Source organism: Plecotus auritus, assembly GCF_963455305.1.
Source record: "Plecotus auritus genome assembly, chromosome: 7".
NCBI classification, from domain to species: domain Eukaryota; kingdom Metazoa; phylum Chordata; class Mammalia; order Chiroptera; family Vespertilionidae; genus Plecotus; species Plecotus auritus.
Genome location: NC_137774.1, coordinates 139,581,296 through 139,594,218, shown reverse-complemented (window position 1 = coordinate 139,594,218; position 12,923 = coordinate 139,581,296). Strand labels below are relative to the sequence as shown.

General features: G+C 38.0%; 1 protein-coding gene across 2 annotated transcripts in view; it reads left to right on the top strand.

Moving 5' to 3' along the window:
* Positions 1–7,699, top strand: part of OCLN (occludin) — a 47,020-nt gene extending 39,321 nt beyond the window's left edge. For both annotated transcript variants that reach the window (XM_080679285.1, XM_080679284.1), the window contains exons 7-9: positions 1,019–1,190; positions 4,859–4,900; positions 6,672–7,699. In XM_080679285.1, the coding sequence (XP_080535411.1) occupies positions 1,019–1,190; positions 4,859–4,900; positions 6,672–6,794 (337 nt within the window). In that variant the 3' untranslated portion in view covers positions 6,795–7,699. The remainder of the gene's footprint in view (positions 1–1,018; positions 1,191–4,858; positions 4,901–6,671) is intronic.
* Positions 7,700–12,923: the final 5,224 nt, after the last annotated feature.

The following is a 12,923-nucleotide window of genomic DNA, read 5'->3' as shown; positions in this document are numbered from 1 at the left end:
TAGGCTGACGTAGATCTAAAATTTGAAATTCCATATTCCTAAGAAGATCCGTAGTTTTGTGAAACAACTCAGTATTTCCTCAGTGGATTAGGGATGAATAGCATTGCCTGCATATGTAAAGAACAGCTGGTATTTTGAGAGATACAGTGATACAGAATCTCAGGGTTTTTTCCATAGTTTAATGCATTGCCAGATTATTTGTACAACAAGCATGCATTTTTATACATGGACATTTTAAAGTCTGCTTTTATCATCAAAGGACTTAAAATAAGCTATTTCCACTTAGGAAAAACAAGACCAAGATAAAAAATAAACAACAAAAAAACACCAACCCATACCCCAAACGTCTGAAAACGGTAGGAGGTAGCAGAAAACAGCCAGCTGCCAGTGGGCTGCCCTGACCCCACAATGATGACCACATGCCTCGTGTTCCAGAATACCAATTCTAAGACGTTAAACATAAGTTGCATTAGTGTGTTGTATATGCAGAATAAGTGAGTTCTTATAACTTGAACCTTAAATTTCATAAATTACTTTTAACTTTATTTCCCAAAATTATGTAGGAATAGTTTTTATTAAAAAAAAATACGTACAACATGACCAGTGATGTATAAAGTATAATTCTTTTTTTTTTTAAATATATTTTATTGATATTTTACAGAGAGGAAGGGAGAGGGATAGAGAGCTAGAAACATCGATGAGAGAGAAACATCGATCAGCTGCCTCCTGCACACCCCCCACTGGGGATGTGCCCGCAACCACAGTACATGCCCTTGACCGGAATCGAACCTGGGACCCTTGAGTCCGCAGGCCGACGCTCTATCCACTGAGCCAAACCGGTTTTGGCATAAAGTATAATTCTTAAGAGAACTAGTTGTAGCCCACCTTCCTCTCCCCATCAGCTACAAAAAGAAGAATGTCATTCTCCACATCCCATCAGTTTTATTATCTTTGAGGAAGAAACACTGGATTTTATGTCTGCTAAGGGCACGTAATCATTTTCTCACTCAATTTTTAGGGAATATCCACCTATCACTTCAGATCAACAAAGACAAGTCTATAAGAGAAGTTTTGACACTGGCCTGCAGGAATACAAGCGCTTACAAGCAGAACTTGATGAGATCAATAGAGAACTCTCTCGTCTGGATAAGGAATTGGACGACTATAGAGAAGAAAGCGAAGAGTACATGGTAAGTTCAAATATGATAATTATATATTACATATACTTTACTCAGATCTGTGGGGATCCAGTATCCTTTATACTGATGTTAATACAAAATTTGTTAGTAATTATAAAACTGTAATTTCACTGAAGAATAATTGAAATTGAATATTGGATTAAAGTCTTTCCAAATTGAAGAGTATACTAATACTAATTTAGTTAAGAATTACAAAGCAATAGTCTACAAACATATCTCCCTTCCTCTTTAAAAGAAATTAACTATAGCACTTTTTCTATTTATACACCCAGTTCATTCTTTGTGTAAAGAATTCAAACAATACAGAATTGCCTAAATGCCTTAATTTCCACCACCTGTTTATCACCAAAATATGGGTTGTTAAAATAGCCCCTCCATGTAGACGTGCACCTACACACACGCAGTCTTGGATAAGGAATCATCATCTATGTTTTACCTATCTCTCTCCTGTATTTTTACTCAAAAATAGTTTATGGTTTGTTTCTTCTTTGGTCACCTGGCAGAGGTAGTATGTATCTGTGTAAAGTTACTCCTTCCGTTGTAATGCCCCTTTCCATAGTACACTATTGACCACACTCAAAGAAATGGAGACGTATGCTCCAGCTCTCCAAAGGAGTGTACCTACACAAATTACTTCGAAGTCTTCTGCATGGGAAATGGGTCACTTCTCCCATTTTTAAAATTTATTTAGTCAGTCACTTTTCAGTAAGGGCTCATGGATATCTTATTTATATAGTTGGTTCAGTGGGGAGAGCGTTGGCCTGCGGACTGAAAGGTACCAGGTTCGATTCCAGTCAAGGGCATGTACCTGGGTTGCAGGCACATCTCCAGTAGGAGGTGTGCAGGAGGCAGCTGATCGATGTTTCTCTCTCATCGATGTTTCTAACTCTCTATCCCTCTCCCTTCCTCTCTGTTAAAAAAAAAATCAATAAAATATATTTTAAAAAAAAACACCTGTGGTAGATCTACACAATGGAATACTACGCTGCTGTAAAAAGGAAGGATCTCACCCTAGCTCAGTGATCGGCAAACTCATTAGTCAACAGAGCGAAATAACAACAGTACAACAGTTGAAATTTCTTTTGAGAGCCAAATTTTTTAAACTTAAACTATATAGGTAGGTACATTGTTATTAACTTAATTAGGGTACTCCTAAGCTGGCCTTTGCTAAAAACTCAAGGGGCCAAAGAGCCACTTGTGGCTCGCGAGTCGCCGTTTGCTGACCACTGCCCTAGCTGGTTTGGCTCAGTGGATAGCTGCAGACTGAAGAGTCCTGGGTTCGATTCTGGTCAAGGGCACATGCCTGGTTGCAGGCTTGATCCCCAGTAGTGGACGTGCAGGAGGCAGCCAATCAGTAAGTCAGTCAGAGAAAGTTAAATATCACATGATCTCACTCATTTGTGGATTATAATGAACAACATAAACTGATAAACAAAAACAGATCCAGAGACAGAGAAGCATCGATCAGATGCTTCCCTCAGAGGGAAGGTAGGGGAAGGTACAGGTCTTTTACCTCCTTAGTTAAGTTTATTCCTAGGTATCTTAATTTTTTGGTGCAATGGTAAATGGGATTGTTTTAGTTTCTCTTTCTGTGAGTTCATTATTGGTGTATAAAAAAGCCATAGATTTCTGGGTGTTAATTTTGTATCGTGCTACATTGCCAAATTCAATTATTAAGTCTAGCAGTTTTTTGATGGAGTCTTTAGGGTTTTCTATGTATAGTATCATGTCATCTGCGAATAATGACACTTTTACTTCTTTTCCAATTTGGATGCCTTTTCTTTCTTCTTCTTGTCTGATTGCTATAGCTAGCACTTCCAGTACTGTGTCAAACAGGAGTGGTGAGAGTGGGCATCCCTGCCTTGTTCCTGTTCTTAGGGGAAATGGTTTTAGTTTTTGCCCATTGAGTATGATGTTGGCTGTTCTACTGTCCTCTGAGCTCCCCTGTGTGCTGCTTGCTGTGTGACCTTGGTTTATCATATAAGGCTTTTATTATGTGGAGGTATGATCCCTCTATTTCCACTTTGCTGAGAGTTTTTATCAAGAAAGGGTGTTGGATTTTGTCAAATGCTTTTTCTGCATCAATTGATATATGATTATGGGCTTTTTTTTGTCTCTCTGTTTATGTGATGCATCGCGTTTATTGATTTGCGGATATTGTACCAGCCTTGCATCCCTGGATAAATCCCACTTGGCCATGGTGTATGATCTTTCTAATGTAATCCTAGATCCGATTTGCTAGAAATATGTTAGGATTTTAGCATCTGTGTTCATCAGGGATATTGGCCTGTAATTCTCTTTCTTTGTAGTGTCTTTATCTGGTTTTGGAATTAGGGTAATCCTGGCTTCATAGAAAGAGCTTGGAAGTGTGCCTTCCTCTTGAATTTTTTGGAATAGTCTTGAATTTTTTAGTTCTTCTTTGTATGTTTGGTAAAATTCCCCTGTAAAGCCGTCTAGACCAGAGCTTTTGTTTGCTGAAAGATTTTTTATTACTGCTTCAATTTCATCGATAGTTATCAGCCTAGTCAGGTTTTTTTATTCTTCCCGATTGAGTTTTGGAAGCTTGTATTTTTCTAAGAATATGTCCATTTCATCTAGGTTGTCCAGTTTGTTGGAGTAGAGTTGTTCGTAGTATTTTTTTACAATCCTTTGTATTTAGGTGGGGTCTGTTGTTACTTCACCTCTTTCATTTCTGATTTTGTTTATTTGGGTCCTCTCTCTTTGTTTTTTGGTGAGCCTGGCCTGAGGTTCATCAATCTTGTTTATCCTTTCAAAGAACCAGCTCTTGGTTTTATTGATCTTCTGTCTTGTTTTTTTGGTCTCTTCTTTTATGGCTTTTGTCTGGTATTATAGTGTTGTCATAAACTTTCATCAATTCAGTAAACAGTATTGATCATTATTATGCCCTTAATGTAGAAGAACGGAAGTTAGAAAGGTAAATAAAATCCTGTGTCAGCCCTCAAAGAATTCATATCCAAGAGAGAAACTGACAGCTAAACAACTTAGACAATGTGACTAATGTCATATTCATGTTATATGTAGAAAGTACTATAAATAACTGCTGAGAGAAGGAATTAGGTCTGCTGAAGGCCTGAAAAGTTTAGGAGAGGCTTCATTGAGAGGTAACCATCATAGAATCTCTGAGCAAAATAAGGGACGGGTGCATGAGTACAGCTTCAGGGAGAACATGATATAAATCTGGAAGCATTAACATGATTGTTTAATTTGCAATTAAAAGGAGTTGCAAATGATGGGTGCTAAGACTGAATAGGTAGGAGACTAGATCAGTAGAGAGGTTAATGGGGAGCTCTGACAAGTTGTATAATGCTATATAACATGACCAGCCAGAACAGTGCTTTATAAGAGACCTCTCTGATGTCAGCGTGGCACATGGACTGGCATCGGGAAAGATGAGAGGCAGCAAAATAGTTACCTGTCTATGTGTATGGAATGTAAGAACTAAGAAATATGTCAAAAGTTTCTCGTCACCAGATTCCTCAGGCCTCCTGCTGACCATAATAGTTTTAAGAGTTTAAAACTTCATTATTTTAATTTCCTGTATCTTTGGCATCTTTAGCATCAAATTATAGCATCAGTAATGTTATTTTTGAATGCGGAAATGCCCATTAAACATATTCCCTTGTGTTTCTCATTAATAGGCTGCTGCTGATGAATACAATAGACTGAAGCAAGTTAAAGGAGTAAGTATCCCAGGTTTTAAGATTCTCTGAGGAATAATTTTTCTGTTGCATGCTTTCCATTTAACCTTTAGAATATCTTGTCACGCATGTACTGATTATAGACAGAAGGCCCAATAGTTGCAAGATAAACTATAACTGAAAAGTTGGAACCTTAATTTAAGTTGTTTGCAGCTACAACCAATACTGATTTTTAAAAACTTTATTAAAGGTTGAAGTATACGCCCTACCGGTTTGGCTCAGCGGATAGAGCATCAGCCTGTGGACTGAAGGGTCCCAGGTTCGGTTCCCGTCAAGGGCATGTACCTTGGTTGTGGGCACATCCCCGGTGGGGGGTGTGCAGGAGGCAGCTGATCGATGTTTCTCTCTCATCGATGTTTCTAGCTCTCTATCCCTCTCCCTTCCTCTCTGTAAAAAATCAATAAAATACATATTTTTAAAAAAAGGTTGAAATATACATACATACAAGTACGCATCATAAATGTGCAAGTTGGTAAATTTTCACAAAGCAACCACATACCTTTGTACCTGGCACTCAGATCAAGAAATAAATTTCCTGGTAACCCTGAGAATGCCCTCCTGTACTCTTCCAATTTTTGCTTTCTCTCCAGAGGTAACTACATCATAGATTAATGTTGCCTGTTTTGAACTTTATATAAATGGAACCATTTAATGTGTGCTTTCTCTCTAAAAAACTATTAATTGATTTGAGCGAGAGAGAGAGAGAGAGAGAGAGAGAGAGAGAGAGAGAGAGAGAGACATCAATTTATTGTTCCATTTATTTATGCATTCATTGGTTGCTTTTTGTATGTCTCCTGACCCAGGACTGAACCCGCAACCTTGGCTTACAGGGATGACGCTCTAACCAACCGAGCTACCTGGCCAGGGCTGTGTGATTTCTTTTGCTCAGTACTGTGTGAGATCCATTCATGTTTTGGCATGTGGTTGTGGCTCATTTACTTTTACTTATTTTGTGAAGAAAACACAACGTACTCATTTCTTCTATCATTACTGAGCATTTGCATTGTTTCCAAGTTAGGGCTTTTGCAACTAATACAGCTTCAAACATTTTTGTGGGTGTCTAAGCACGAGTGCACACAGTTGTTAGGTACATACTTAGGAGTGAAATTGCAGGGTCATTGGGTAAGTGTGTACCCAGCCTTGGGTAGGTACTGTCAACCAGCTTTCCTGGTTTGGGCCAGTTGAGATTCCTACCAAGTTGTATAGATTCCTGTTGCTCTATATCCTTACCAGCACTTGCCATTCCCAGTCGTTCTTGACTTCAAATGTTTTTTTTTTGTGTGTGTGTTTTAAAAGATTTTATATTAAACTTCTAAAAATTACAAAACATCATGATTTTAAATGCAAGAGTTTAAACGCATGTATAGTAAGTTTCCTGTCTCATTCACCATTAATCCAGTTCCCTTTTCCCAAACTGATATCACTAGTTTGTTGTTTTACTGAATTTTTAGGTGATGTATGTTAGCAAAAAGGCCAATAGGTTTTTGTGGGGGGTTTTGGTCACTTTACAAATCATTAGAAATTCATGTATCATTTTAGAAACTCTGGTTAGAAGATTTTGTTCAGCAGAGCATCAACTGCCTATCTATTTGAGACACTGCCAGGTGCCTATGTATGTTACATCATTTAACACGCCCCACAATTCTGATGACTAATAGTCCCCTTTTTTGGTTGACCTCTGCCTTCCCAGCAGCTACACATAACTCATTTTTATTTTGTTAAATTTACCTGGTTCATTTTTTTTCCTTTTCAGTCTGCAGATTACAAAAATAAGAGGAATTATTGCAAGCAATTGAAGAGTAAGTTGTCCCACATCAAGAAGATGGTTGGAGATTATGACAGAGGGAAAACAGAAAGCAAATTCCAGATTGTTTGAGTGATTGAGAAGTATCTGACATCTCTGCAGTGGTGTCAGCATGCAAAATGACTTTGGACTCTTAACCAGAGAGGCCAAACCTTTGTGATCATGACAAAGTTTTGGTAGCTTTAATATCATTGGTATTGAAGCATTTTATAAATAGCTTTTGATAATCAACTGGGCTGAACACTCCAATTAAGGATTTATGCTGTAAACATTGGTTCTGATATTAAGAACTGTTGTTTGAGCTTTTTAAACCTTTCAGGAAGGTTGCTGAGTGGACTGTGCTGTGAACTTTCACGCCCTAGGCAGTCATGTCTTAGTGCCTCATTCGATCCAATAGGTAATCTCATTGAATCCTCCCAGAATCCTCCCTTCACATAACTGTTATGTATAATCATTCCTTTTCAGATAAGGAAACTGGGTCCCTGCAGTGAAGTGAAACCACTTGTTTCCTAGCTTGCAGTTTTGGTTAAGTCTGTTTTATGACTCCATTAATAAAGTCCCTAACCGTTCATATTGTAGCTACTACTGATATTACATTCTACCAACTTCCCTATTGATTTTTTTTCTGTGTGTAAATGGTTAAAAGAGCTTTTTATTGTTTTATGTTATCTTGGTAATAAAGACCATATAAAGGTAACAAATTGTGAAATTTAAAGATTGTAAATACATATTTACTTTTTAAAAATCAAAATTTAAAACCACTGGCTAGAATTTTATTGTGTATTTTAAAATACTTTTTAATCTTTTATGGTTTACATGCTTTTTTTTTTTTTTTTTTTTAACCAACTAGGCGCTTTCATTATATCAGAGTACCTGATTACATTTATAATTCAGTTGTGACTTGAAATGTATCTTACAGGAATGTTCAAGTTCTGTACATATTTTATAAGGTATTAAACGAGGTGTTTTCTTTCTATAATAGACCTGTTTGATGTCATTAGTGCTGTTAATTTTAAGCTTTGCAGAACTACACTCAGCAATTATATCTGTTACTGTTTTAAACTCTTTTGGGTGTTATGGTGGTTGGTTGTTTCCCAATCTGTTACTAAGGAAGCCGATTCGTCTGCCCTTAAATCTCAGCACTTTTCTTTTCATTCAGATTTTTATTAGTAAAGTAAAACTAGCTGATAATACTGGGCAAGTCACTAGCCAAGTTGATTGTGATTATCCTCCCAATTTAGAACTCTGTTTTTGTGGAAATATTTTGAAGAATCTTTAAATTGATCATCAGTCTGCAATTCAAACAGTTAAGTATGTCAACGTACCTGTAGAGACTTATTTAAAATATTTTAATGTTGACATTATTGCAGGAGTCCCCCTCCCCACCCTTTGCCCACCTCTGCCCTCCCCGGCCTCTCCCTTCCTTGGCCTTTACCAAATTACTGTCCATGTCCATGGGGTATGCATATATGAGATTTTTAAAGGAGTTTATTTGAGCCAAATGTTTTGACAACATGTCAGGAAGCAAGATCTCAAATGCTCCAAGAATTATAGTTTTGCAGTTTCTTTTGTGTATTTGGAAATAAGGAAGATTACATGAAGGTCAGAGAAAGTAAGGTAGGGATTGTATTACAAGAAAAATGATGTGCTCTCTTGAGAGGAGTCTGAAAAAGAGGAATACTCTGGTATTTTAAAGGTGTGTTAACCTAGTAGCACAAGAACAATGGACAGGGCTTTCATAAGGCAAAGGTAAACCTTTTACTAAAGAAGTTATATGCGTGGGGTGTGACTACCCACCATAATCGGCACAGGAATTTATGATCAGCCTTGGACTTTTCAGATTTATTACAGAGCCCCATTTTCATCTATAAGCATGTCATTTTTTATATACCAGTCTGAATAATTTTCCAAAGATAAACTTTTTTTTATTATTGATTTTTAGAGAGAGAGAGAAACATCAGCTCGTTGCTCCATCCATTCATGCAGTCATTGGTTGCTTCTTGTTTGTGCCCTGACCAGGGTCAAACCAACAACCTTCACATATCGGGACAACGTTCTAACCAACTGTCTCGCCTGCCAGGGCCCAAAGATAAACTTTTAAGTAATGTTTCCATTATAACACTGATTCATTTCTTCAAATTGAAGAAATTCTTAATTTTCCAGGTGTTTTACATACTTATGAGTAAAGATAATAGTCTATGCTTTTCATACCTTTTGGATTCACATCAAATGGTAAGGACTCTCTTGAGCCATTTAACTGATTTTTATGTGTGCTAAAATTTTAACTTTGTGCTTGGAAGTCAATGTAATTATTAGTTTATGAAGTCAAGCTTGCCAGTGTTCTGACAAAACCAATTCAGCTGATTACAGAAAATCAAATAGCATAAGTTTGCATTGTAAAATTGTGCCATAAAATTGCACTTTGAAATACAAAAACAAAATCATTTTTCAAATGTGGTACTTGCTAAAGACCACTTCAGGAGCCAGGATCAGGGCGTTTCTGATGGGGTTGACATTAACTAGTTGGATATAACTTTGAAAAGCCACTCAAGCAGTTTCCTAGTCTGGAAAGCAAGAGGTTTAGATTCGGCTTCTGAGGTCTCTTCCATCTCTGACCTGTGATTCTTATGTCTGCATTCTACTATATATATATACACACACACACACACACACACACACACACACACACACTCTAGAGGCCCGGTGCACGAATTTGTGCACGGGTGGGGTCTGGCCAGCCCAACCCATTTGGGCAGGGCCAGCCAGGGGGGAGGGGATGAGGGAGGTTGGCCAGCTGGCCCCGCCCCCTGGTCAAACTCCCGATGGAACTCCCGGTCGAGGGGACAATTTGCATATTAGCCTTTTATTATATAGGATATTTGTTCAAGGTTTTGTTGTGAAAGCATGTGGTCTATTTGATAAAGGTTCACTGCATAAGATTTCCTTACATGTGTGTTTTGTATTAAAAGTAGATGAGATCAACATTTTTATTTCTTTATTTTGAAAAGTTTAAAGAAATATAGAAAACTATAAACATACCTGTACCCACCACCCAGAAATAAAAGGTGTTAGTTTTGTCACATATGCTTTGTATTTTTTGAAATAAATTTAACTCTTAGTATTTATAGTAAAAGTTACATTCTATATACACGCATACATACACAAAATATTTAATTTCTTACAACAGTTGTATCGACTTGCAACCATTTCTCATTTTACAGTAAAGTAATGATCTGATGGATTCACTGGTCCATTGTCACATTCTGTCAAGTGACTAAACTAGGAATCTTTGATTTTGAGGTTCTACTCCCGCTCTAGCATGATTTTCTTAATAAATTAATAGGTTGGATAAGGTGGAGTTGCTCTGTCCTTTTTAATTTTGAGTGCATTTTAAGTACTTAGAATAATGTGAAATGTTTTCATATAAATATCTGAGGTTTCTATAACAACCTGAATGGGGGGTATGCATGTATAAAGGGTCAGAGCAGAAGAATTCTTTAGTCATGGTTCCAGGGATCTTAGATTCAGTTGGCTGGGGAGAGGGTGGGGGAGTTCCCTAACATAAACACACTTGTCCTTTTTCAGCATTGGGATTGGAAGTATCTCAACTGGACATTTAAAGGCTCAGCCATAGAAATAAGAATTCAAACTCTATCTCCTGGCTGCTCATGGTTCTGCTTACACTCACCATATAAACTCTTCTTGTATGAAAGCACAAAAAAATTAGATGGAAGATGATCTCATCCCTCCTCCTGTGTTTCATATTGTTAAAATTTCTTCTAAAGGGACTAGTTTTCATGAATGAAATGGCCAAGTATCTTGTGTAGGTTTTAGAAAACACTGTTAAAATTAATGCCACTTTGGATTTAGAAAAAGAACATGCACACAGAACTATGGGGGGGGGGGGAGGCCATGCGCGCACAGCTGTGGAAGGGTGTTCCAAAAACATCTTTAGTTACTGCCAAAGAACCTGCTTGCTCTTTCCTGCAAGTGGTCTTGCTTTGCCCTCCAGCAATTACTTGGGCAAATTACTTCCTGGGTCTCACTTTGCTTATTTGAAAGATATATGTACCTAATCTAGTTATATGAAGTTAGTTAATGTGTAATTTAGACCAGTCCTTGTCAGAAAGTATGGCCAGTTACATCTATTTCCCAAAGCCGGAGGTGAAACTTGAAACTTTTTAAAAAGCAAATTGTGTCTTAAAAGTTTATGTATTATCCCAACCCCCTATGTACTTAATCTGTGTTGGGTGCAGGTTAAATTCTGAATTGTAGAATTGTAGCATTAGGCTTGGCACTGTGACTATTCATAAATGACGAACAAATGCTTAAAAGAATAGAGTTTACATATCAAGATAAGGATTATTAGGTACTGTTATAAGAAATTCTGGGGGACTCTTTTCCCCCTCCCTACTTGGGAGTCCATTCTGTGGGACTCTTCCCCCTCCCTACGTGGGAGTCTGTACTTATTCCTCAATAAATCTCCACCTTTGCTATAAAAAAAAAAAAAGAAATTCTGGAGGTTTTTAATGAGTCCTTGAATGATTTAAGTTCCATCTAAAGGTATTGGAATAGGCAAGCTCACCTCACCCATTCTTTGAGGTTGCCCACTTTGAATATCGGCTTGATTCCACTGGCTGAGCTGTTCATGAATTTCCTAACTGGATCGTGTCCAACCACCGATGGGCAAAGAACAAATTGTTCCATTCTTTATAGTTGTCCCTTAGTTTTATAAGTTGGAACATTTGGCTAGGTGAGATCATTTATTATACTACTTTGTACACGATTAGAATATTGTGTCGTAATTATGGCAAGGGATTATGGATTTATGCATATTTCAGTTAGCTTTGCTTTAGTGCCATTCCTACTTGAGTCACAGTCTAAAACTAAAATCTGTACAGAGGAGAGTAACTTTATAGTTGCTAAAAGTCTGAATGACTCAGGCTTCTCTCCACAAATATACTTTAACTTAAATTTATTGGAGAGCCCTACTGTTCTTTCCCTGGTTTTCCATTAAAAAAGTTTCTAGGGTGGTAAACCTAAGTGAGAAACTTGGAGCTTGGGATTGTGGCTGTTATGTATTCATTATGTAGTAATGCATTCCATCTTGGAATAGGATGGTCCATCAGAATGGAAGGAAAAAAGAAAAAGAAGAAAGCACGGAGTTTATAGAAAGAAGGAAGGGCTTGGTTTACAGAAAGATGGAAGGAAGGGAAAGGAAAAAAGTGTGGTGTTTGTGTATGAGTCCTGTAGAGGAGTCAAAGATGTGAGGGAGGCAAAGATGGAAGGTGACTGGCACTGTGGGGAAAATCAACACTAATTTCCCCTCGCCCTTTTAAAGACAATAAGACCTCATCTTATGTTGCCACTATGTGATGTATAAAACCTGTAGAGTAGGTGGAGGTATCCCCATTTTATAGGTGACTTGCTTGAGGTCACCCAGCTAGTCAGGCAGAGCCTAATATTAAAGCCAGGTCTGTTCATTCCACTACTATGCAGGTTGGCTTCTGTTTGTGTTTGTTTTTGAGGGTGTAGAGCGCATGGGGAAATAATTTTGGTGCCAATAAAGCAATACCAGTAACAAAGGGGAAGCATATGCTAATGGGGAAGCAAAGCAGTTCCAGACCCTGTAGTTCCCTTCTGCTCTTCCTCTCCTGGGACTAACCTTTAAAAAAATATTCTGGGTTGCTTTGCCTCTCCATTACTAGAGCGTGGGAAATGCTAGTATTTAATTCCATATATACTAGCAGGTATCTCAAACAACTTTTCCAAAACAACTGATCTTAACCATCCCCTACCCTCTCAGTAATTGCAACTCTAACCTTTCAGTTGCTCAACTAAAAAAGTTTGGAATCACTAGTTCCTTGTTCATAATACACACCCAATCTATCGACAAGATTGTGAATCCAACCGCTTCTCACTCCCTGCACTGCCCTACTACACTAGTTCAAGCCATCATCCTCCCTCAGAAGTTCTCGGGATGCTCACAGCCACCCCATTCAGCCCCTGCTCGCTCACGTAGTCCCTCAAACACGCCAGTGTTCTTCCACCTTTGCACTCGCATCTCTCTTTACCTGGAGAGATCTTCCCTAATATCAGCATGGATAAACTCCCTCTCTCACTCTGATCGTGGCTCAGCTGTCCTGGTGTGAATTCCTCTGACCACGCGATTTAATACAGCCACCCATTCCTCCTTTCATG